At 38.2% G+C, this 26902-nt stretch overlaps 1 protein-coding gene across 9 annotated transcripts in view; it reads right to left on the reverse strand.

Moving 5' to 3' along the window:
• EPHA6 (EPH receptor A6) overlaps positions 1–26902 on the reverse strand; it is a 382511-nt gene that overhangs the window by 122621 nt on the left and 232988 nt on the right. For 8 of the 9 annotated variants that reach the window (XR_014855459.1, XR_014855458.1, XR_014855457.1 and 5 more), the window contains exon 6: positions 9081–9205. The exons of the other annotated variant lie outside the window; for it this stretch is intronic. Coding sequence is in view for 4 of the 8 variants with exons in the window: in XM_085076898.1 (XP_084933024.1) it covers positions 9081–9205 (125 nt within the window). In the remaining 4 variants the exon portion in view is untranslated. The remainder of the gene's footprint in view (positions 1–9080; positions 9206–26902) is intronic. 9 annotated transcript variants of the gene reach the window in all.

Raw genomic sequence — 26902 nt, forward strand, 5'->3', positions numbered from 1 at the left:
AAATCTTTTTTCCAATTAGTTGAACATGAATTTCAAGGGCAAAGTAAACAATCTAGTGAGTAAATCAAAATGCTGATTTTGCACTTTCAAAACTGACAAAGCAAGTTTTGCTCCATTTTTCTGGGAAGTGCCCATTCCTACTCTAGCTAACTTCAGCAGAAATATTATTTTTGAAGGTGGCAAAAACAACATCAACAAAAAGTCTGAAAAATGTTAACAAAAATTAAGGATAGGTGTCAATACCTTTTTAAAAAAGAGCTGCTCCATTCCATAAAGAATTGTCATTTTTTAAAATATAAGTACTTTCAGCATATGCAAGAAAACCAGACAGTTTGTACAAGGTCGTTGCAAATACAAGATGCATCAACCTGGTGAAGCTCCTAGAGCAACATAAATGTGTTTATGAGCAGCAGGTGAATTCCTGCAAAAGACTCTAAAGCCATTAACAGCTCGGTAAGGAGTACATAATAATAGGTTGTTAACTCAGCCACCCCAACAAGCACATCAAGAAAGGGCACTTTGAAACTATTAATGCAAATAGATTAAAAAACTGTAAAAGAAAAGGAAAGAATTGTACTTCTTCCAGTCAATAAAATAAGCATTTGTGAATGTTTTAGAGCACAAACCTAACAAAACTACATGGGAGTTACTGAATAAGGTAGAATTTCTCTGAATTCAAGTTGGATAATGTAATTATTAATTTAAATGATAAGCTGCTCTAATGTTCATTTTGGTTCCAACAACCACATCCCCATACCAAACCCACAGCTTTTGTTTAATACATGGGAAAGTGACTATATTAATATTAAATATGAAAGAAGTGTTTTCTTTCATTAAAATGGAGCAGCTCTCCCTAAACGAGCTTCCTCTTTCCCTTTGGATTTTTCTCCCTTCCCCCAGAATGACTGCTTTGGGGACACTGCTACTTAATAAAAAAGAGATTGCTAACATTATGCACTCAGTGGCTTCATCTTCATTTAATGTGAAAAAAAACCATTCAAAGAGGAAAACTAATATCCTGGCCTTTTCTGTGGTTCAAGTACAATTGCAATGCAGTCTTAGAAAAAGAGAAAAAAAGAGAAAAAAAGAGGAACTTTCTCTGGTTTTACTCTCCAAAATGATGCATATCTTTGTACCTCTCCAAGGATCTCTTGAATGCATTGAGGATTGCAGGAAGAAACTGCAAGGGAAATGATCTCTCATATCAGAACACTCCTTCATTTAGACAAAGATGTAAACTCACATCTCAAGGTACATATCTTCTTGATTTAATCTGTGAATTCACCTTTGTGGCTGCAAATCAACAATTCATGAGCTGTAAGTCATTTGTGTGTTATAAAAACAGTGTGCTAGCTTCAGTTTTTTTAATAGTTTGGGCTCACAGGTGATTTTTGGGGACTTTAAAGCTAGCTCATATTTCAAGAGGGTCTAAAGGAAACATTGTGAGAGGTTTTAGAGAAATGGAGACCCAGGCATTGTATTTCATTTATAAATAAGGAAATCACTTTCATTTAGCTGACCATCCTTTGGCAGGTGTGTTCATTATATTTAGGTCATTGCTCACAGAACCCACCATGCTTTTTTGTAAAAATCTGTCAAACTTTCAAACCCAAAGTTTGACTCCTGAATTTCTATTAAGGTATCTGAGGGAACTTCCACTCTATTATCACATGCAACTAAAACTTACTGCACCTCAACTGAAAGGCAAACACACTGCAGACAGTAAATAAGAACAGAAACAACAAAAATAAAATGCTTTGGGTGTACATTCTCTATTTTGCTAATTCAGGATTAAATATGTTAAACTCCATGACACTTCCTTTTGTGCAACTGATATATTATCTCTGGAGATACAACACTTCTTTTTTACAATATGTTCATCAAAATCATCTAAATTTTGTCCTCAGGACAGAGCTGAAACTTGCTGCTCTATAAAATAGCTGCTTCTGATTTTTGACTCCACCTAAACACATACTTAAGATTAACACTGATTCCTGAGGTTAATGCTATTATTATTATTACTCTTGCTGTGTCAGTGCACAGTTTTTAAAACTATTTGTCCTGATGTTCAAATGCTGTAACGGCTGGAAAAAAACCCCCCACATTTAATAATTCCTTTCATTAGCAACCAGTCTTTGTCATCAGGGGATTAAGCTTTCTTAGCTTTATTTGAGGTATGGAACTAACTGTGCTTGTTGTAATAGTTTGCATACCTCCTATGCCCTTGAAAGCATTTGAAAACCACTTATTCAAAACCATCAATACACATTTTCTGCATTCCTGCAGCTCTGCAGCAGTTACTGGAATAAGCATTGTACATGTAATTTTGCTTGGAGAAAAAGGTATTTGCTGCAGGCAAGAACACAAGATCAGCAGAGACTTAAGTATGGGGTGTTTTTAATATTAAATCTACCAGGCTTGCTTAAACAGCATTGTATTTCTCATTGAGAATTTGTGGTTCAGCAGGAACAACAGTAATACCTCTATAAGCTACTTTATTATTAAATACAAAAGTTTTGAACTAATTTCTAAATAATTGACATCAATGGTTCGTAGACAAGCCAAACCAGTATCTAATAGAGGCCTAGCTCAGAACTTCTTTGAGAAACCCTTTGCTGCATGTAACTGATATTTAGATGCCAGATTTCTTTTTCTCCTAATAGTAATTACATCAGTGTCATTAATAATGGCTGCTGCAAGGTCCTTAGGTTCTTTCCTGCAGGCAAAAATTATACCTGGTCAGAGAGTCTGGTAATTGTTCACTCTCATTTTCAACAGTTCTGAGACCTATTTTTTTCTCTTTTAAGAATCTGAGGCTTTTATATTTTTTCCCTTGGGAAACTGAGTTAATAACAGCAGAACAGAAAAACTGAGAAGCTTGTTTAACACTACTTACTATGTTAAAATAAGCTAGGAGATTTCATTTTAATGATTATATCCCAGAGCACATTTGTAGTGATTATTTTCTAAAAACATTCAGCAGACATGGTTCATTTCCCAGGAGCTACGAAGGGCTGAGAGTGCCTGAGGTTCTGCTTGGAGCCCTGGTGCCTCCCTGCGCCATTCTGCTCTGCTCCTGGAGCTATGAACAAGTAGTAAGGGCTGCCTGAAACTACTGCCCAAAAGCTCTTGTACATCCCAAAGAGTCAGTACTTTTGTTCTGATGAGAATGGATGAAAATGTAATGAGGATGTATTATTGCACGAGTCCTGTGTTTCTTGATTCCACTCATATCAGGGACATTTTACTTGCAGGCAGCAAATTGCTACTTATGCCTTCAATTATTTGAATAATTTAAAAAAATATGACAAAACTGTAAAAAATAATTATGTAGAGGAAGAAGCAGTGCATGCCAAGAGTCAGCCACAGCAGTACCAAATGAGCTACCTGTGCCCATGGATAAAGTCACACAGCCTGCAGGCTCCCTTCAGCCTCATGCTGCTTGCAGCTGCTGCAGACATTATTCTCCATGATATAAGAATCTAACAGAGAAGCAAAATCTGAATAAAAAATGTACTAGCTGGTACTTAAAGGAAATAGGGGGGTTGTAAAAGTTGTGTCTGAAAAAATGTGTTCATTCTAACTTAGTTAAGCATTGTGCAAAATTGTGATGACAGAGGTGGAGAGAGTGGAGAGTTTGGGCTGTTTAAGCAGTAGGGAGGCTGAGGGTCAATGAACTTCACACATCCCATAGAGACCTCACAGAAAGGCAGAGGGCTTTACAAGGGAAATGACTGATTTTGCTTCACGTTTCCAAAATGTCACCCAGAAATTCAGAGGACTGAGTCTGATCTACATGAGGTGGCTCCTTATGAGAAATGTCCTTATTTTATCTAATGAGAACACGTGTGGCTCCTGTTCACTGAGGTTGATTCCAACCCATACTCAAGCAGGGTCAGGTTAATTAATCTGAGAAGATCAGAATGCAATATTTCACTAGCTGGAGAAGACACAGAGGAACATCTGGTGTCCTCTAAGCCAGGATGAGTCACATGATTTTTATAATTTTCTATATTAATTCTAGCAGAAATCATTCTGTCATTCAAAACATGATGCACTGATAGTCTTAAAACTTCTCATTATTCCTATCATGTAATTTACCTCAAGCTCTGTCACTCAAATTCAGGAGGGCTCATTTTAATTCCTAGTAATGATTATTCAAGGAAATAGCAGTCTTTGTTTTAATATTAGATTTTAAGACGGAGCACCATTTCTTGTATGAGTTAAATAAAGACAGCTGTAGACTGATAGAAAAATTAACAAGGTCATGCTGCTTTCTAATTCTTTAAATCTGGTGCTTTCCTCTATCTCTCTGCCTCATCAGCTCTTCATCTCTTTTTCAAATCTCATTGGAAAACTAATTTCCCCCTTGCCTCTATGCTCAGTTATTTTCTCACTTCTATTTATTAATTCAACTCTAAATAATAGTGGAATGAGGCAAAGTAATATCTGACATCCTACATATCCTGTCTACTCACTGTCCTATGCGGGTGGATTAATTTTTTTATGTGAAATCTGCTCGTGAGCTGCAAATTGAGTCTCCCAACAAAATGGAGTATTTTGTCAAAGGGATTTGAGTTTAAATTTCATCAAAAGACAAGGAAGCAAAGAAATATCAGCTGGCCCCCACCTCCTCCAAATCCTGATTCAAGAGATATTCTCCAGTTTCTCTATTTAGAGACTTCATTGCGATGCCTTGGGTTACTGCTTGGGTACATTCCATTAAAATCTCTTCTCTATAGACAGGCTTCCTTAGCTAATTATATGTTATCCTGTGTGTAACAGGAAATGTAATCCAGCTGCTGTGCTTGGGCCATGTGGGAGAACAAACTTAATACAGTTGCTGATACGAGCACAGCTTGGTGTGCTTAATCCAGGTCTCAGGGAGCATTAATTTTTGATGATTAACTTTATGGGTTTGGATGGAAAGGGGAGGAATAAGCATTTTCCAGTTCAGCTGCACAACCTGGAGTGCAGCTGGTAAGGTTTATATCCACTGTGTGCTGTGTTTCCTTCCCCATGAGGGAATTCCTACAGAAGGACTCAGTGTCATTACAAGGCTCTAGCACAATCCCACTCCTTCATCTCACTCAAACATGCAACCCTTTGGATGAGAGGTAAAGATATTATGATGCCCTTGAATCTTGCAAATAGTTCGAGCTTTGGCCAGTGTCTGAGTAATATTTTTAAGTATAAAAGAAAAATTAATTGCAATTAGCAATGGCACTAAGATTATATTGATGGATGGAGTTGGATTTTTAAAGGGAAAGACAATATTGCCCATGAGAGAGTTTTTTTCTTTTAGAAATAGTGTTTGTAGGTGATATCAAGGGATCAAAAAAAATAGTGGACAGACAAGAGAGTGCAGAATAGGGCAGACATCATGTATCAACAGAGATAATTTGCAGTGCTTAGAATCTGAAGACCCCACAGAAGGTCTATGAAGAAATGCTTTTATGAGCACATCTTAGATCTCAAAGGAGAAACATTTAACTTATCCTCTGTGTGTTGCTGTAAAGACTCACTTATTGCCCAAGGTGACAAATGTTGCCAGCTGTATAGCTCTCACAATGATCCATTATCCACCTGAAATAAGGTATTTCAATTACCAGACCTCCACACAGACTATTATTTCAGGACCAGGCTTTTCTCCCTCTGGCTACATCACACAACTATGCAAGCAATGGAAAACCCCTTCTCTTTACTGGGACAGAACTCAACATCTAAGAATGAATATCTAAGAACTGTTCTCACAGACCAAATCAGCTCTCTCATTATGTCCTAGGTCAGCTTTTGTTCACTGCATTTTTGGCTGAGAGGCTGCGGAATGAAGTCATCTCTTGTCAGACAATGACATAAAAATGTTCCAGTGCAGTCCTAAATAAGAAACTACAAATCTCTACAATCCACATTGAATTGGCTCACAATGAAATTTTGTTATTGTCACAGGATTGTCATTTTTAGAGACAATATTTCATGAAGTTCTGAGTGTTTTACAGCAATTCACTGAAGAAATGAAGGTCATATGGGAAATGGTACTTTAAAGCTGAAAAATTACCGAGCTGCTTTATTATATTTTGAAACTAATGTATGTTTCCATACTTTTAACTTATTGAGACCCTTGTATCACTCTTTTTCTTTCTAATTTGGTAGTCTTTCTCAGAGGAATATTTTTCATAGAGAGGGCTTGATCTCTTGATAGTTCTCTGTGTGTAACATGTATTGTACAAGAGTATCAATATAAGTTTCTTGTGTAATTAACATAGTCTAGCCTCCTTCCCTCCTTCTGCTTGTTCTGGAAATGCATGGAAAGATTCATCTCTATGTTCCATGATCACCATCATTAATTTGTCTAATGAAACTGTTGGAAACTGCCCCATTTCATGGAGTGTTTGCAGTTTATTGGACAGCTATTTGATTGCTGAAGTTTACGTATCTTCCAGGAAACTTTGGGAGCTCATGACAAGATAAAACTTCCATTTGTGAGCCCAAAGAATTCTTACTAGTTATAATTAAAACAGGCTGCTCCCCTAATGTGCTCCCCACAATGATGTATTGGCAATTTTTCAAATGTCAACGAGGAACCTTGAAAGAAATAGCAGTAAATGCTTGTAAAACTTTAGAATACTGCATAGTTCTTCAGAGATTCACAGAGTTAAGAAAGTGATATAACCAGTTCAATTTGAGGGATTGAGTGGTTGTATTTGATGGAGACATTCAATTTCTTACATTTAACAGAACAAACCCTCTTTTCTTTATTAAATGCAAATGACTGGTAGAAAGGGACAAAGACAGGACTGCAAAAGAGGTTCCATTTTTCTACCTAGTGTGTTTATTAGTATATAAGACTACTGTTTTCTGCATTTTTCTTGACTCCCAAAAACATTAGTAAAATTTCTGACCTTTTCATATTTAATATATTCTTCAACTTCAGCTGTGGTTTTTTCTCTCTATTAGAGGGATGTCTTTGTGATAAATTCATACTAAATCCAGTAGAAAACTTTTTCACTCTTATCATATTTCCTGTAGGCATTCAACAACATCCCTGTTTTGTCACTTCTGCTGAGAGCAGGAATGCTGAAATTCCCCTCTTTCACATTCCTGGGAAGGCTGAGAGATTAAAGTGTCACTTGCTACATCTGCCCCTGACATAACACAAACTATGCCATTCAATATACAGAGCTCCAATGTAAAGAAGAAAACATGAATTGAAACTTTTAATAATCAAATTAATTTTGCATATTAATATTTTATGGCTTTGAGGTAGGAACCATCCCTCTTTGGTTTTTTCAATGTATAAATTTCATTTGCATTTGGCCACTAAGTTTACCCAGTGTTATAAGGTTCTTGATTTAAATATTATTACAGCATGATTGAAATATTGTCAAAGTGGTATAAAATAACATTTTCTAATTTAATGCTGTAAATAAGCAGACTGACTTGCAGTACCAGATTTTTCATCTCTCTGATCTAGAATCTGGTCTCCAAATGAGTTCTTGCAAATTAAGTCTGTGCCACAGCACTGGAAGATGCCAGCAGTGCACAGACCTCAGAGGAAAGGGTTTATAGATAGAAGATACTCCTTGTACAGTTCAGGAGGTGGAAACAGAAAATGGTTCAGTTCTTTTTTGGAAAAACAGATAGGAGTGGTTTAAACTGTATCTAGCAAAGGGCCATGAAGCCTGTGCATGTAGTCTTGCTGCACAATGGTCAAGGCTAAGTAATAAGTAGACCTCTAAGGAAAATTATTTGCCTTATCACTCAGCATTGACTGGTATTGGCACATAGTCCATTGATAAAGGAATTATCAAGAAGGTATATATATCTATACATTGATATATAAAAGATTTATAACATCTTTATGAACAGCTACAGATGGTTGGAACTGTTCCTATTCAACCGAATAAAATCTCACAATTTGTCCTGTTTAACTCCCCTCTTTATTACCAACAAACAAGACAAAGCAAGTTCAAGTCATAATGTGGTTTACTATGATAAGGGATCAGAATTTAAAGAACTTTCATCCGTGTGGGAAAATAGGGTTTCCTTGCTTTGGCTACCAAATATTCCAAGCAATCTGTCTTCTCTCTGCAGCTGCCCCATATTAATTGTTCAGATTTTTTTCCCAGTTTACCCTTTCTTCTGCATCATTAAGCTGCATAATCTCAATAGAAAAGTGCAGTCAAGAAGTAATATTCTCAGATATTTACAGAGCCTAACATCTCTAAAACTTTCTTTTATGACTTGGTCTGTATTTCTGTTCTTTCTGGTCTCCCTACATGCACATCAGTTCCATTGTGACTTCAGATAGGGGCAGAGAAACAGCAAGAACTGACTTAGCAGGACACTGTTTAAGGTATTGACACCAAAAATTTCCTGTCTGTGTCTTCAGGATGGAAGGCATTGGTCAGCATGGAATTTTTTAACTGGCAACTGGAAATGACCAAATGTGTTTTGTGCTTATGGAGAAGCAGGCTTCAAATGCTGCTGTCCCAAGGCATGCTGTGTGTGCACCTTGGACCTTCACTTGTAATGCATGTTGTAGCTCTCTCCTGCGTGAAATTGCCTAATTTTGACAAAGCGCCAGAAATCCCATAGCTTCTCTCTCCTGTAACCTTTTCTGATCCTCTAAACAAGGCTGGTACACTCTGTCCTCCAAGCACATGTTATTGCTTTAATTGGCAATAATAAAGAAATATTTTTTTGGTCTCAAAATGAAATCGCGTTCCCATTCACCTTAATTCTGTTGCTTCAGTGTCACTCTAATGTGAAGTTTTACGGTCTATAAATCAAAACATGTTCAAGCATGTGATCCATTAATCCACATTTGTAAATGTAGTTACTATGAGACAAGCAAATGTATGATCTGCTTGTTGCTCTACTTGATTCTGATGTGAAACAATACAGTCATTAACAAGTTAGAAGCAAAACAACAAAAAGCACAAAATAAAACGTCTACTTCAGCATACACAGCATTGGATGTGGGGTCAAGTGAAAAGCTTTTAAAAGACACTATTAAAAATACGAAACACATTGCTCTTTAGGATCTGAGTGTGGGTGATGCTGTAAGTGAGACCTACTTTCTCATAGTACTTGATCTCGTAGTCCAGAATTGCTCCATGGGGAAAGTCCGGCTCTTGCCAGGAGAGGGCAATGCTGTTTTGGGAAGCCCAGTCCTTCCTTACCATCCCTATCAAGGTGGGTGCTGAAAGGGAAAAGGATAACTAAGGGTTAAAGACGAAGCACACGGTTTATCCTTCCAACCTCCTGTCTGAGGATACCAACCCGAGGCAACTCGCAGTGACCTCCAGACAGAAAAGCATGACAGATGGCAATTCTCAGGGAAACCATATAACCTGGAATTAATGTCTCAAGTACACACTGGTAACTCCTCTGCTGAAGTGCAGAGCAGCTTCTGAAAAGTGGCTGCATGCAAAAATACAGCAAGGAACGCCTGTGCTGGGCCCTGCCACAGGCAGGCTGCACTGCTGGCTCCAAGGACAGCACGTCCAGGGCAGAACCACATTCCAGAGGCAGGGAATTCTGTGTTCACGTTAATCTTCATGAAATGTTATAATTCAGCTGTTTAGGATGTACACTCAGTTTACCTTTTTTAGTAAAATAAAGCCACACAGCTATAAGCAGACGCAATGAATCCTTTTCCTGGCAAGGACGTTTCAGCCCTCGGTGAGGTGTCTGTGTGCGCCAAGAGCCAGCTCCTTCAGGAGGCCACTGGCAGGGTTGGGTTTGGGCACACTGGGGACAGAGGTACCCCAAAGCTATGTGCCAGAGCTGACAGCACAGGCCTGCACAGCACAGCAAGGAGGAACTGCTTCAGCAGCCTCTGCAAGGGGCCCAACATGCATGGATACACCCAAGAGCCAAATTACCTCACTGTGGGCTTAACCAAATTTCAGAAACAGATTTTCTGCCCTTTTGGAAAAGGTGCTTGGTTATCTATGCAATAATTTCAAATGGTGCAAAAATTGCATTCTAGAAAACGATCTTTGCTTATTTTATTGACCTGGTCAAGCATGTAAAAATATTCTCCAGACATTAATGTTGGTTTAATAGTATTGATGAGCAGCCTTCCCAAATGTTACAGCAAATCCAGTCATATTGTTCAACAGTCTTGAACACAACTGAGAAAGATCAACAATCCAGCTGCCGTAAGTGGTTCACAGATTTCACTATTTGTTTTTCCACTAAAAAATATCACTTTATTACATACCCTCCCCCACTCCTCTCTACTCTGAATCTTACTTAACTTCTAAGTTTCCATGGAGTTGTCTCCTAAAAATAACACATTTTTATGACTTCTGGTTTTATCTTTTGAACAAAAGAGTCTCCCTAGGAAAATGAAAAGAGAATTTGCTTCTAGTCACAAAATTTCATGCTTTAGTTTTCTTTTCTGTAAATATTGCAGGAAGTTTAAGAAATGAAAGCGATAAATAAATTCTAGAATGCAAACACTGAAGAAAACAAACCCAGTTGTTCTGCCTTTGAAAAAAAGGGAAACTCTACATAGAGGCATGCACATCTTTCTCTGTGAGAATGCATTTATCTGAAAGAGAAAATTAACTTCCATCCCCTGTCAATTTTCCCCTTGGGTAGCTATTCTGTGGGATAATAGTTTGGTCCTCTCTGATGTGAAAAAAAAAATCAGAAAAAAACCCTACCAAAGTGTAAGAGCTTACACAGGAAACTTCTACACTTCTGCCATTTTAACCACAGGTCTGATGCAAGGGTATTAAAAAAAAGAAAATAACCCCCCCCCCGCCATGCAGAATAAAAGATTAACTTGGTTTTCAGGAAGCCCTTAAACAGCATAAGGTAAATAACTGAACTGAATAAACCACAAACTAATACATAAAGAGCATTCATAGGATTTGAACCAAAATGTTATCCCTGGGTATGTATAACTACTCCCTCAGCTAAAATGAAATTTTTCCTCTTGAAGCTGAGGGTGAAGTTGAACTCTTGTAATATTTCTCTGGGGTAAAATCAGCTTCTCCAAGCAAGATGCAAAGTTGGGTCTGTTTAAAGGAAAACAGGAGCTAGAAAACATGGATTTGTAATTGCTGAACACTGATCAAGGGCCTGGGAGGGCAGTGCACACATAAATCTTTTTACCATTTGTTATTTGGAGTCATTCACTGGCACTGAGCTGTGATTTACAGGTGGCTGTGAGGACATCAGCTGGGCCACCTTCCCAGCACACTGCAGCTCCATCCCACTGCATTTGGGAGTTTGCTGGTCAGACAACACAATCTTTGCAAAATTATTGAGACTGATGACAGAAAACAACAGGTTAAGCTGTTGAAAAAATTCTGTTCTTGGCTCTTTTAGGCTTATAAAATATAGCTTGCTGATACAACATGTCTTTAAATTATGGCCTGATGTTGATAAGCTTTTCATATTTACTGGATGATCGGGACTTTCCAAATTTCTACAACAAGTTTTTTACATGTTTTCATGAGCTCAATGCAGTAATTCTTCCATTTGAGGAAGTGCATTTCAAAAGCACAGTCATGGTGCATTGGAAGATCCTCTTAAAACTTTAGTATATGAAATAATCCCAATTGTCTTCCTAGAAAACAACTCAGTAGGAAATTAATGGAAAAATTATTTTAGATCTCTCCTAAACCAGCTGTGCTTGACCTGCACATAAAGCTGAGAATATAAGAAGCATATCTGTGTTTGAGTAAGGTAAAACAAAAGTGTACTTTTTAACAGAAAGACACAGAAGAATCACCATTGACCATTTCCCATACGTGTAGAATGATGATCCTGCTTTTGCCAAAGAGCATTCCAGTCAGAAATTTATTGCAGGAAGAAACAGACAAATAAAACCAAGTAATTAAATGCACAACTAGCTGAGTTTCTATTTCTTTTGTTGTGAAATGCTACTAAAAAGCACTAATTTCTGTGGAGAAATTTCAGCTCCTTGTAACTGCTGCTCACTAGAGCAGAAGTCAATTAGACCTTAGAGATTCTATCCATTTACTGTTAAAGCTGTTTGCAACCAGAAGCTTGTAAGATAGGTAAATCCTATTTCCCCATTCCTAAAGACTGTTCTAATGTCCCTATGATGAATCAGTGGGAAGTTTTCTTAATTAGTTGTTTCAAGTCCAGGAGCTGCTGGAGAGCTCTAATTTGGTTACCCACAGAAACCATTTGAAAAAAGAAATGCTTAGAAGAGCAGCATGGCTTTTAATCACTTTAATGGCAGCATTTTCTTGCCATTGATCCTAGGCTGAAGGGTGGTTTCTGGCTCTTGAGCTCAGCACTGGTCTGTGTTTTGTACTGAGGATTCTTTGCACCATCTGTTTTCTTGTACACTGTTACAAATTTCTCGAGTTACGATGAGTCATCTACAATGTGGTGAGCTCCTCATTTAATTTAGCCTGATAAGCTTCTTGGTTTTTCAAATTTTTATTGAATAATGGAAGTTCATTCCTTAATTCAGAGAGAGCTTATTTCATTCTAAATTCCTTTGGCTTCTCTTTTTCAGAATCCTCTTTTTCTCACGTGCTACATTCTGGACAGAAAACGTGTATTTGAAACAATGACTGGATCACACTGTCTTTTCTTTAGAAACTTTCTCTTTTTCAGAAGCTGACTTCCATTACCTCTGTCTGATATCAAAATAGGTGATCTTAGGGTTTCTGAAGCTTTTTCCCTTTAGTGCATTTTCTAATTTTCCTATTTCTTGTTTCACACTCCTTGAAGTAGGCAAAGAATTGACAACATTTGTACCCTGTTTGCAGGACTGAGCAACTTTTATAGGATGCCCATTCATGGTGGAAAAGCTTCAGACCCAATGGCAGCTGATGACCAAAGCCACCTGAGACCTGTCTGTACATGGAGTATTTCACCTCTTGGTGTCTCATTTCAAATCTCATTTCTTTGGTGAAGAGAAACCATGACAGCTCAATGGCTTCTCCCTGGCTGGCAGTCAAGGCTCTAGCAGGTATGCACAGTCACTTTCTTGTTAAAAAATTTACTATCCAAAAAATAAGAACAGCTGCACCAGTTTTGTCCTCCTCCATTCGTCCTCCTGAATTTGATCAATTTTGCACAAAACCAATGAAATGCCAGCAGATACAGATTTGGAGAGAAGAGAGTGGAAGTGGGATCTGAACTGTGCACAGCTGTGGGGAGAACTGACATTTCACTCTGTTGGACACCATCCTCATAAGAAGGCTCTGGGTCTCAGTATATATAAAATACTGTGGGTCTCAATGTGTAAACTATTGGGGGTCTCAGCATGTAAAATAATGACATTTGGGATAACGTGTTTGATTCAGTTTGATGTTTCTATACCTCTACCATTACCAAGAATAACCTGAACTGCATAATTACATGTTATTCTTTCCTTGAGACCTCTACCTGCTTCAAAGTACAGGAGAGAACACACTTACCGAAATACATGGCTTTACCACGTGTTTCAGAGTGTGGGTTTCCCTGTGGAGGAAGGAATCCACCCCTCTCCCTGCCTCTTCCTTCTCTCCCCTATCTCAGCCACTTCTCAGCTGCAGTTATGGGGAAATACTGACTAAGCCCTAATCAAAAATCTTGCTTCTCTCAGAAAACTCATCAATCCCTCCTAGTTCTATCCTATATAGTTAGAGAAGGAAATCTGTTTTAATATCCTGCAGAGAGCCTGCAGGGAAACAAGTTCTTTCAGAAGGACAGTTGACGGTGGAGGAGATATCAATGCTGTAATGACTAATTTACATTGACTGTGTTGGGTCAGGAAACAAAAGAAAACTGTTTTCTTGTTCATTGAAAGGAAAGAACTTCTTCAAGCTTGTATCACAGGTTAATGGCACAAATTAAACCACACAGTAAACTATGCTTAACACCATAGAAGTTATAGTTATCTAATAATTCCAAACCTATTAAATGAAAATATTAGGAAATTAATGAAACAGAATAGAGATGTATCAAGGTCCAAATTATAAGAGTTTTTCCAGACGGTAAAAATACTCTTTGCACCATTTCTATACCAGAAAATGCAATTATATTTTTGTAGTGTTTCACCAGCCTATGTTATGTAACTATATTAGAACTCCTATATTATTGGACACTGAGTAGTATGATTTTGTACTAGAAATATCAATAAAAAGAGCACTGAGATTTTATTCATGGTGCTACATTTGGAAAAAAAAAAGAAGTTATTTCAGGGCACAGTAAGAAAAATATTGATTTTACTTCTGATTCTAGGAAGACTATTAGAAAGGTAATAAGCAGTAAAAAGATGCTTTCTTAAAGGAGACATTTTGCTCCAGTTACAGAACTGGAAGTAGTGAAACAACACTTCCTGATCAATGATAGTGCCTCCAGTATTAAACTATTTGAGCCATTTACTGAGGATTTTCCAGGAAAGTTAAGAAGCCCAAAGCCTTCATCCTGAATTACTAATGCCATGTGTGACACATGTGATCAACCAGCTGAAGGAGGGAGTTCTGTCTACCATCCAGAGCAGTCTTTATTCCTGCAATATGGTTATTAATCCTCTAGCAGAGATGCACTTCATCCTTTTTTTTTAATTTATTTTGTGTTTGTTTGTTCATCTTTGTGTTGCTATCTTTGTAGGATAAGGGAAGAGAGACTATCTTACGAACAAGGAATGTGATAGGGATCCAGGAGACCTCTGTTGGTATTCTCTGCTGGTTGTGCTCCAGAGATTTGCTTTAATCTTTTGACTGAGCTATCTTTATGAACAATGTGAATGTCAATAAATTCCATTATTTGCAATACATGAGCACTTTCTTGTTAGAAGGGGGTGTGTGTGAATGTTAAAGACTAAAACCAAAGCACAAGTTGACACGGGAAACTATCATAGAGATATGAACAGAAATTAAACTTGTATATGAAAAAATCCCAGTTCATAACCCATATCTATATATAAAGGATGTTCACACGGAAGAAACATCTTGAGGTTTATACTGAATTCAGTAAGAAATTGTTTTCATACCATACAAGCTTGCTTTCAATTAGTACAGCAACTAGATAAGATATTAGATTCTTCCCATAATAGAGTCTCTTATCTTCCTAATAATTTCAGTAGTAATTCACAGTTACAATGCTTGGAGGAGATACTATTAGTGGCACTAACCTTGGAGTTCAAAGTTGAGCATGGGGTTTCCCTGACAAAGCATTACAGCTAGCAAATTAACAAGTTTGGGGTTAAAAAAAGTGTTTTCACTTCATTTTCTTGCACTAGCTCCCTAAAGGTTTGCATTCAAAAGGCAGCAGAGCACTGTGCTTCTTTTGAAGCACTTCATTTACTGAAAATAGGCCTCCAGCAAGTTATAATTATCATCTCTCTCTCCATCTTAAGGTCTTTCCCCTTGCAGATTTTCCTTTGCTTGCTCAGAAATGGTGGATGGAAGCCAACTGAACCCAATGTCCTTGTCAAAAACTGGATTCTGCCCCAGTGTTGTGGGCTAAAGGTCATGACAGACTCAACCCCCAGATTTCCTCCAGGGTAAATGTAGATTCAGCTTTGCTTTTTTTTCTTCTGTTCCAGAATGCAATTCTTTCTTCCTTGCTGCTTAATTTCTGTTTCATCTACTGTTAATCTTATTTAAGGAGACAGTAATTATTCATCCACAGCATTTTGCAACACTACAGATTTTCTTTCACTTACAGAATGTGCTGCCATTCTTCATTTTGCAAGCTTCAGACAGAAACACTCCCAGATCTTTCCTTCTTACAGGACCCACTCAGTTTCTGATCCTTCAAAGTGGATTTTAGTAGAAGCTACTTAAAACAACAGTATAAAATAAAGCCTTATCAGCTATCAGTCTGACTGTGTGGCTGTTCTGCTCTTTCCAATGGCATGTATGTGCAAAACCCTCAAAGGTAAAAAGTATTGTGAGATATCTGACATAATTTGTAACACAATGAACAATCTAAAATACCTTAGTTGCAACATTTTTCTTTGAAATGGCATCTCTTGAAAAATCATACAAATGCTTTATCTAAACACATGTTTTAAGATGTTACTTTATGTGCTCTGTATTTCTGAAGCAAGTGGAATAAATCAGTTCAAGCAAGCATAGTGGGAGGGTGTGATTCCAGGAACTGGATGCAAACAAAAAGAGATATGCAAAACTAAACCAGGTTGCCTGTCACATCAATGGAAATAATGTCAAATCAACAGGCCTCTAGTAACCAAAGGGATTTGCATCAGAATAAGCAGATTCTTGGCTCCTTTCCACTGCCTTTTATGGCTGGAGCAACAAGAGACAAGGAGTGACTTAAAGACCTAATATGTCACTGGGATTCCTGAGGGAATAGTTCTCTGCAAACCAGAGCTGCCCTCTCCCTGTCTGCCAGAAGACAACACAAGGCTGTGTGGGACTGTTAGAGCAGTTCCCATCAGGGAACAACAACTTTTGTGGCTGGATGGCACAGTAAAAACATGACAACTAGAGGAAAAAAAGCCTTTCTCTTCGTTGGCTTCTTCTGGCCATGTTGTTCTGGATCAAAAACTAGGGAAGGGTGCAAGAGGCCACCCCAGGTTAGTCATTTCCCTTCCTATCACTGCTTATGACAATTATAAATCCTGCTGTGGTACCTCCAGGAGAAGTAAAAGAACATGATATGATTAAGCAGCAGATTTTCTGCTTTCACAACCTCAAATATTCTGTGTTGTGCTGTTCACTGTTTCTCCTGACTCCAGTATTGTGGCAAGTCACTGGTGTGTGTGCTTTCCTGGGGTGCTATTCCTGACATGCAGGATTCCTCTAAACGAGAAGGAAGAGTGGCTTACAGGGTTTCCTTTCCTCAAAAAGGAAAAGGAAGGAGGAGAAAGAGAGGAGAGAGAGGCAGGAGAAATTGGTTTATCAGCAGATTCAGATTGCTACTATAATGATGTTAATCAGCATGAAGAAAGATGTGTTCCAGCCCATGTGTTATATAAGTTCAAAATATCATGGCAGCACTGCTAGGTGCCCTGTGATGTGAAGACAGCCTGTGGTGACACATTTCTTACGAGAACTTTGTACAGAACTACCTCCTGGTGCAGCTTGGATATTGCTGCAGATTTATTGGAAATACAACCCGAAGTTAAGAAGGCGTCATTTATTGCAGCAAGGTGTCATTACTGAAACAGAGCTGTAACTAAGTCTCATTCAGCAACAGCCCCTCCAGGGTCAACTGGAACCAAATTGCTCTGCAGAACTTCCTGCTGCTAAATTGATCTCAGAAGTTTGAAAATGAAATAAGCAAGTTAAAAAGAGCTAGGAAATCCACAGTCTTTTCACTCCATTAATTGCTACTCGTCCTGAGATGTAACAAAGGCAAACATAAAATGTACACTCATTTCAGCAAATCTTTCCTGCTCTTGTTTATATCAAAATATGAGGCTAGATCAGATTGTAAGTAATTTTCTGTCAAGCACTACTTTACAGGTCTGAATGAGGTTTTTCTTTTAGCAAGAATATAATGAATATTTTATGTGAACATCTTCTGTGAACCTTCTGTAAAAGCTGTGTTTGTTGGCATGTGCAGAGAATGTCAAAGCTACTGTACTTCAACAGTTTGAGTGAATGTGTGTGAGTGCATGGAGACACACCTGATACTGACTTAAAATGTATATCTTCAAACAACTTCCCCACAAACACAAGCACCCTATAAATCACAGTGATGCTAAATAAATATGCCTTCATAAATTAATTTCCCCCAGTGATGTCACAAACAAAATTATATAGCTTGTTATACACTTCATCAATGCTAAAAAGATTCCAAAGGTGGAGTCTAGCTCTGTTTTATTGAGGGTCAAGTATCTTTTAAATCTTTAATGGGTGAACCTGTGCACGGAAACACACACCCTTTTAAACTCTGGCATACAGACAAGAACACTTCTAGGAGGCCAGGAAGTCAATGGTTTGTACTTGATGCACGTGACTCACTGAAAAGCACTGCTGCTGTCAAATGTATTTTATGTGTTCAATTTCTAGCCAAGTAGGGTAGAATTCGACTTGACTCAAATAAGCAAAAAACCTGGGAATTAATTTTGGCAAGTTGTCTTAAATCCCTCAGTAGTTAGAAGATGAGATGCTGAACCTGCATTGGGTGCTGGTGGATCCAATGTCTGCCCTGGTTTTAGCCACAGCATTCAATACATGCATCACTACCATCAGCACAGAAACTCACTGCAAAATCAGCCATGGATCTTCTTTAAAGGTGACCTCTAGAGCAATGCAGGAGTAATTTTAGATATGTCAACATCCTAAATAAATTGCTTTTCCCTTTTAATTTTTTTAAGTTGGGTATATCTATACGATACTTCTATATGAAGAAGCACGGTTGAGTTGTTAAGAAAACATACAGAAAATATGGGGGTACATGCTCTGTAGTGAAAAATCATTGATGTGTTCTTTTAGTTAGATCAGGGGGATGTTTACACACCTCTGTGTCTGAGGGCAAGCTCTCAAGATGAAGGATAGAAGCAGTGACACCTGCAGGCAGCAGGGCAAGTCAACTCTAAAAGCAAAGAGCCACTGGCCTCTAACTTCTGTTATGTCTAAAACATGAGGTTCAGGAGAGGCCACTGGCTCTTTCTGGACTACTGTACTCATATTCTGAAAACATACTAAATGCATTTTAAAAATAAATTTATTTTTGGTGTGTTTTCCTTCTTCAAGAAGATTGAGTTGATTTTATTCACAAAGACAACCCCACAGAGTTGAAACACCATTGGGATCTAAACAATTTTCATCCTTCTGACTTGTATAAAAATTAAAACACCCAGAAAGAAGAGCAGCCTAGGAATTATATCAGATTATAGGCAGTAAAATAGGTTTCAAAGCAAGGCTTGTGGAAGCCTGAGCAATTATGGAATAACCTTTCAAAAGGGAAGCTTCTTCAACTATTTGCAGCTAGTTAGCTCATGCCCTGAAGCTTGTGGTTTAATACTTACTATACATATCTGTGCTCATGGAGAGGCAATCTCCTGACAGAGATTCATGTGAGAAAGAAACCTGAGCAGCCACACTTCCAGGTCAGTACATCACTTAGCTTAAGGAGCCTGTCTTTTCTTTCCAAGAAATTAATTATCCAATCAATGCCCTCCTAGCAAGAACCTCTGAATTCTCTGAACTCTTCCATTATGCCCCTTTGGTGTTTCTATTCTTTTTCTTTGACACTTAATGAGTTTTTGTGTTCTTCGACATTCTGTGTGCTGAACTCTGCCCATGGAGGTTTTTTTTCCAGGTCTATTTTTCATCTCCTATCTCTAACAGCAAAACAAGAGCACCTCCTACAGAAAAAAAAAAAAAGGAAAAAAAAAGCAAAAAAAGCAGGGAAGTTGAGCACTGCTGCCCCTAACGCCCTCTGGTCCAAGGGATGACGTCTAGGTGACACATTGAAACATGCAGAGTTTGCGCTGGTCATTTGCCAAAGAGGATAAAAATTCTGTGGCCCCCAAAAACTTAGGAAGTTGACAGCCATTGAGGCAAGAAACAGAAAAAACATTCTTTATTAACTAATATATTACTGACTACTGCTTGGAACTGGAAGACCATATAAGGAGAAGTATTATTTGATACTTTCCTGATTTTCTTCCATCAGTGTCCACCACAGCTTAACGTCAGAGACAAATAAAATGGACTAGATTAGCCTTCTGAAATTCAGAAATACTATCTGGTTAAAGAGGCTTCTGTTTAACTCAGTCCAAAGGCAGGCTGCCTACATACGGCTTCCTTGTGGAATAAGCTTTTGTCTATCCCTAGAGTGTCTTCTGCCCTACAGAAATTGTACAGAGAGGAAACACCCAGCTCTGCAGCTTTGGTAGTTGCTTGTGAGAGCTAATGACTCAGAACCACAGAGTACATTAGTGATGTGCAGCTGAGTGCTTCATAGTCTAACTTTTAAGTGCCTGATCCTCAGAATAATATTTAGAGTTAAATTATGCTCCATGTCCTAACTCCTTAACACTGTCAAAACCAGAAAAAATCAGAGCATGCACAAAATCAGAGCTTGAGAATTTAGTCAACTTGCAGTTTGACAGCTCATGCTAAGGACCAGGGTTGGACATTGATATCACACTACTGCTTACAAGCAATATTGTTACACTGGAATAACTCACAAAATAATGATCTCAGGAGTAAAATTTTGCACAGCCTCTTTTATTTTTGTAATGTAGAAAACATTCCCTCTTTGAATCCTTTTTAGATATTTTAAATAGCTCTCCTTGCCAGTATCACACTTTGTTTTGCGATACAATTGTGAGTCTGTAGTTTGGAAAGTGTGAGAAATCAGTGTGTCCACACAGGATATTTAAAGTTCTTTGGCACACAAACAAAACCAAACAGTAAGACCTGCTAATTCAGACCCACGCCTCAGTACTTGGCAGTGATCTCAGTTTCTGTGACCTTCATCTTAAAATTTCTACAGCAGACAATCATCTCAAATCCCTCTGTACTCAAACATATGGTGAAACCTGGGGAAAAAAAAAAAAAACCAAAAAAACCCAAACCACAAAAACAATCAAAAAACAAAACCCACCAAAAACCAGCAGCTACTAAGGAAATCTTTGATACAGGAAAAAAAATATCCTCCACACATGCAGCAATTCCTTGAATGCCATCTAGAGGACACTAACCTACCATGGCTACAAAAGGGTCCTGACACTCTCAAAGGTGTCCATTCCAGATTTTCTACCTCTTTATATTACTGTTCAGAAAATAAGGGTTGGTAAATTGTGGACAAAAGGGAAGTTTAAAAATACCAACAAAATAAATAATACAGGGTACGTTGCAGTAGTTTTGTAAAAAATATTATTCAGCTTGCACAGATTAATTCTGTGCCAATAAATTTGTTGAAAATAATTACTGGAAACAAAAGGACTATTTGCCTGTTGCAACTTTTAATCCTAAAATATACTGGTTATTATTTTGATGATCCTGCATCAATATCATTAATTTGCTGAGCCATCATGCTAACTCTTCAATAAATCAGAATTTGCTATGTTTCATTATCGATGACCATCACAAAGTATTTGTAGTGTAGACTTAACTGCTGTTGACATGGTTGGTCAGCTATATTGTGACTGGGTTTGCAACTGCTTGCTCAGAGAGAGATGACTTTCCTGTCCTCCAAAAAAACCCAAGCCCTGCACCATTACCCTTTCAAACAGTGAAACAAGACCTCAGAGAACACAACAAAAGCCCTTTTAACAGAAGAATGTAGCAATTATATTTCTTCTGAAGGTTGTAAGATGGCACATCTTAAAAGTGTTACGACCTCAGCCTGTCTGGTCCATGCTCTGCATCTCTTCTCACTGCCTACGCTGGAAAGACACTGAGTTCTCTTTCCTCAGCCAGTGAAATGTGTCACCCTTTCATCTACACTCACAAAACCATTTTACTATTTTTTTTTTTTTAAAGATGATAAACCTTGATACCACCATGCAAAATATTTAAAATGATGCATTAAACACTTCATAATGCAATCTTTTGAACCAGAACCTCCCATCAGGTACTCAGGTATAATCCTGCTATATTGCCAAGTTCAAAGATGCTGTTTGCTCCCTTTAAAAATGGGTAGAAATGGAGCCTCAGATTCCAAGATAACAATAATCACTTCTACCTGACATTTTAGTCAGCACACAATGCTGAATACAAAAGTAATACAAAACAGCTGATAGGGAGACATTTATTAGCACTCTCCAGTAATTGGAACTGGCAAGGAAGACAATAGCTGACATTTCAATGCTTATACATGTTGATTAAATAATTAAGAAAATTTCATCTCTATGAGAATGATTCCTATAAGGTTTATAACTCAGAATAATAATTTGTGAGACACAGTTTTTATGATAAATACATAATTGAAATATTCAGCTATCATAATTTTGTTTCCAGGGTCATGTATAGACTGTTCTCAGTGTCTGAAACATGTCCATTTTCTACATGTGCTTTTTGTTTACAGAGAAACAAAGTTACCAGGAACCTCCTGCTGTACATTTTGCTTATCCTGTGCTGTCTGAGAGGCTCATGAATGATTTGGTGAGATGAGAAAGTCTGCTAAACTTAATCAGGGTAGTAGAAATGAAGGACTAACTGTGAAGAGGCTTTGTGAGATTGGCTGAGTGGATAGTAAAATGGCAGATGAAATTCAGAACAGAGTGATGCACATGGGAAAAGAATAATTATGGGAATTTCATAAGCAAAATGAGCTCTGAGCTGACCATTTCCACCCACGAGCAGGGTTTTGAAGTTCTAATAAATAGACCTATGACAATGCCAGCTCTGTGCTCCAATGTGACAAAAAAAGAAGTAATAAAAAAAGAAAAGTAAGAAATTACAAAGGAAAAAGAACCCACCAGACCATCACACTGCCACCTCATACATGAACATTTGAAACACATTTTGAATACTGTGTAATCTCACTTCAAAAATGGTATGTTAGAACAGGGAATAGCTGCAGTGGTTAGCACATCAAAGCTGTGTAATGGTTTACACACAAGACTCAAGAGAAGATGTGGGCTTTCCAGTCTGAAAAGGAGGACGTAATAGAAGGTTGAAGCAGGAATGATACAAAGAACTCAAGGTGTGATCCTTTCTTCTTGCAGCACCAAAGTTAGATGTGGCAAGTGAAGTTGAAAGGATGTGATTCTTAATAAAATGTGAAATTAAGCTGCTGGATTCCTTGCCAAGCAGTGCCATAGATGCTTTTTTCAACACCTATTTAATAATAAATTGTTAAATTGCTACTGGGCAAGGATGTCCTGAAAGTACTTTTCAGAAGCCAGTTGAGTACTCAGGAAATGCATCTTGTAAACTTCTGCTCTCTCACTCAGCTATCATCTCCAGTTTTTGGCTACTACCAGAGAGGACGTGGAGCCAACGTTGTGATCCAATACAGCTGCTCTTTTGTAAAATCAACAGGAACAGGAAATGAATGCAAGATGAGAGCAGGGTTGCTGCCTGTTTTTATACTTAGTAGCTTGATGAAGAGTCTTAGTCCTATTTTTTGTGTGTGTTTTCATCTCTGTGTGTATGCATGGTGGTGATAAGCCTGGAGTCTTCTCAATGAATCTACTGCACGTGCATGGAGAAACTGCTCACATCTTGTGTGTTTTGGTGGATCTGTACCATCTGGGGCACCTCTGGTGCATCTCAGACTCACTGCAGCCATTCATCACCGAGTCCACCTGCACATATTCAGTAACTGCTTTGTGAGGAGGGAGATGGTTTATCCCAAACTGGAAAGTGCTGACCATGCCTGAAGCCACAGGAGTGAAAACCAAAAGTAAACCTAAAATGCAGCACACTCCAACAGGATCCCATGGACCACACACCAAGGAATTCTTCAGCTAATCTGGAGGCTGAGGCACTGGGCACTACCCCCATGGCCAGGCAGTCACTAAAACACTGCACATCTGCTCTTTGGACAGCCAGAAAGTCTTCCAGAAGGGAATCTCCCAGGCAGACAGGCCAGAGAAATATGGAAATTTCCCAAGAACGGGCACATGCACTTGGCTGACTCTCTGGGGAAGAGAGATTTTGCTTCTCCAGCCTAGGGCAGACTCATGGACAAACTGCTCTGGGATGGTCAGGAATGGGAAGAGTGCTCTCTGCACCATTTGTTATCCATGTACTGGGGCTGAAGAATGGCAAAGGCTGCAGAATATGCATTGAGTGGAGGGAAATGCAGGAACAAAGAGACTTCAAGACATCAGGCTTAGTGCAGCAGCAAAGGAGGAAAAGATCCTATGCAGGGAAGACTGTAGTGAAACTTACTGGAATGTCTACAGGGAGTCACTGGTACCAGAAATGGAGTAAACTGAAATATTAGTCTATCTATGAGTGGATTATCCAAGAGATAGCTGCATTGCCTGTGGATTTTTATAATCACACAAAGTAGGTGCTGAAATTCACACACCACTGGATTGATCTTTTTTCATAAGCCTCAGAGTGGCTGAGACATTAATTTCTTTAAAGTATGAGCTATATTCCTTAACATGAATTTCTTGGTTTAAGAACTCAGCTCTGTTTTAAGTATCATCACTATCAAAACAGCAACCATTTAATTCAGTAAAGATGGGAATGGATGAAAAAACCCATGTGGGGAGATTTATTACTTAATAAAGTTTGCATAGCACATTTAGTCTGGATGTAATTCATAAAACCTTGGATGTTCACTGCCTATACCCTGCAGTACATAAAATAAGGAATATCTACTCCCCTTCCACAGGTCAAAGAATAATAACCACACTTTGGCTACTGATCAGACTGCAAATATCTGAGCAGAGATTGAAGCTGCCTCATCTGTGCACTGGCAGCAGAAGGGCTGAGGAATGAGTGTCTGAATGAGAGACATGAGCTGAGTCCTGGCTGCCTGTGCCCTGCAAGTCCCCCCAGCCCCTTCAGCTGCAGCTGGAGGAGCATCTGCAGGCTCAGGGACCAGGGTGGCACTTCAGGCTGTCAGTCACACCCTGAGGGATTTGCCATTGCCTGCAGACACTTGTATGCTGTGCCCACAGCAGTCCAGTGGATCACCAACACAGGAACTGGCTTTTTGGCTAAATGGTCCAGAAAGAAAGGCTCTACAGGGATTGTTTTAAAGTCTGCCTGGCATGTGAGCTTAAATATGCATAAAACCAGGCAGCTTATGGGTGGCTTTGCAATGCATTTCATTTTCTGTTATCGTGCCTACACATGTATTTATTGCAAACTGGTTTTGGAAAGGAGAGATGTCTCAACATGTGAGAAACCAACCTAAAACATCCCTTCTGCTCCCACATTTTCTATTCACAATTACACTGCTATCATGCAATGAAAAATAGAGGGACACAAACTTCTTGGGAAGTTTAAACTGAGTTTTCTTATCCAGAATGAACACAGAGATATGCCAGATGGCTTCAGTCAGGTTTTACTAATTTACTGAAAAGTTTTCAGGCAGCAAACATGTATATTCTGAACTTGAAGTACATTGCCTACTTGTGAAAGTCAGTATGCATTGCTTAGGAGGTGTGAAGCAACCACAGTGATATAAAGCAAAAACACAAGATGAAAAACAGACCTCCCACAAAAAATACCGAACTTATACATGTTTTTAGAGAGAGAATTTTTGTTGCTCATGATAAGAATGTATTTTCACTTCAGTTTGCAGCACCACAGTACTTTCTTTCTCAGCTTTTTCTTTCATTTTCATAAGTCATTTTGTATTAGATGCATATCTATCCCTAACACTTGTTGTAACTCAGTTATCCCTTGAAATATATTTTTCTGTGAATATTTTAAGTAGGTGTAGATCAGAATCTATTACTGTTATCTAGTAACTGCTCTAGACATTTCTTAATAAATAAGTGCATTAAACTCAGTGATTATTTATCTCCGTGTTTCCATCTACAATACAAAACTGTATGGCTCAGCCTTGGGAACATATATATGCTGCTTGGGATCAACTGGGTGAGCAACTACAGGAAATACAAGTGATTTAGACATAAAACTCTTGTTATTTTTCTTTCCACATGACTTATTTCTGCTCTTCTTAGTGTATGCTGTTTAAAGAAGGCATGCTGTCAAAGTGGTCAATAATAACATACAGAAAACACTTCTGTCTTTAGGTTTCCTACTTTGAAGTCATCCTAGCTCTTTCCTGTCTTATCACTGAAGGCAAGGGTGTTTTCTCAGGCAGAGAAAATCCTGGCAGAAAATAAAAGATTGTTTGCTTTGTAATTATCTGTTTCACTATTTGTGTAAATAGAACAAAAAGGTCACATACTCAGTCCATAATGCTAAATGCTTTAATTTGGGAATGCCTGTGGTGTTTCATTATGAGTTTTTATTCAGGAACATCATGACTTCCTTCCTTTTCCAGATTTCCTACATGCACCAGTCCTTCTCTCTTTGTAAAAGAGGCAACTAATTCTTGGGACATCAGGGCATTGTGACTGATGTGAGAAACTGCCTCACAGAGATAGAAGATGGTGACATGAGCAAATTACAGCTCTGATCACAGCCAAGCTTTAGTTTTGAAACTTTTGTTTCTGGAAGCAAAAAATTTCTAATAAAAGCATACTTTGCACAATTAAGATTAAAATTTTAAAGGAAAAACTTTAATCAGTTGGTCTATATGTTTTCTGCTTTCTCCCTGTACAATATACTTACATATCTAAGTGTCAAAATGACAAAAGATTTGGATGCTGGTGAACACACAAGTTCATCCTGGAGCATACAAGCCTCTTTGGAATATATATCTGAGACACATACAGAGTAGATTTTGTAAAGAATTAAAAACTCCTCCAATCAAAATGATGCAGTAAAATCCAACAGAATTTATACACCACAACGATCAGGTGAATGCAAATTAATCCCAGAACTCCATGGGCTGGCTGCACCACAAGCATTGCAAATGAGACTTTGGAAGAGTGAGGGGAATTTTCAAAATCAGACCAGGCTAAGGATCATATTACTGAGGCAGAAGGAATCTAGTCTTGCACAATTTACAACATGGTGAAAGCTCTTAAGATATGACAGATAGAAAAAGAGAGATTGTATATCTGAATTCTTAGTCAATGAAATCATAAAGAGATAAGACTGGTACCAGGCTGAAGTCTCAGATTTACTGCACTTGGAAACACTGAAGTGTGGACAAGATAGATACTGAAGATGACACTGGCAGCCAATAAAAGTACTTCAAAGTGCTTGATTATGATCCATTATTTATGATCTAACATGAAAACTGTGGCTAGGAGGAAAAGGTCTCTCTCTCAAAGGCTTGAATATGAGAGATGAAGAACAGAAGGGAAAGTAAGAGATGATTTCCTAAGTGAGGACATAAATTGTGTTTTCCTGTCACTTCTAGCAGGCTGTCCCTATGTCTGGAATATGTAACAATAAAATGACTTGAAATTATCTGAGACCATTTGTATCCT

This window comes from Lichenostomus cassidix, chromosome 1, assembly GCF_008360975.1.
Source record: "Lichenostomus cassidix isolate B80296 chromosome 1, HeHo_3.0, whole genome shotgun sequence".
Lineage (NCBI taxonomy): Eukaryota > Metazoa > Chordata > Aves > Passeriformes > Meliphagidae > Lichenostomus > Lichenostomus cassidix.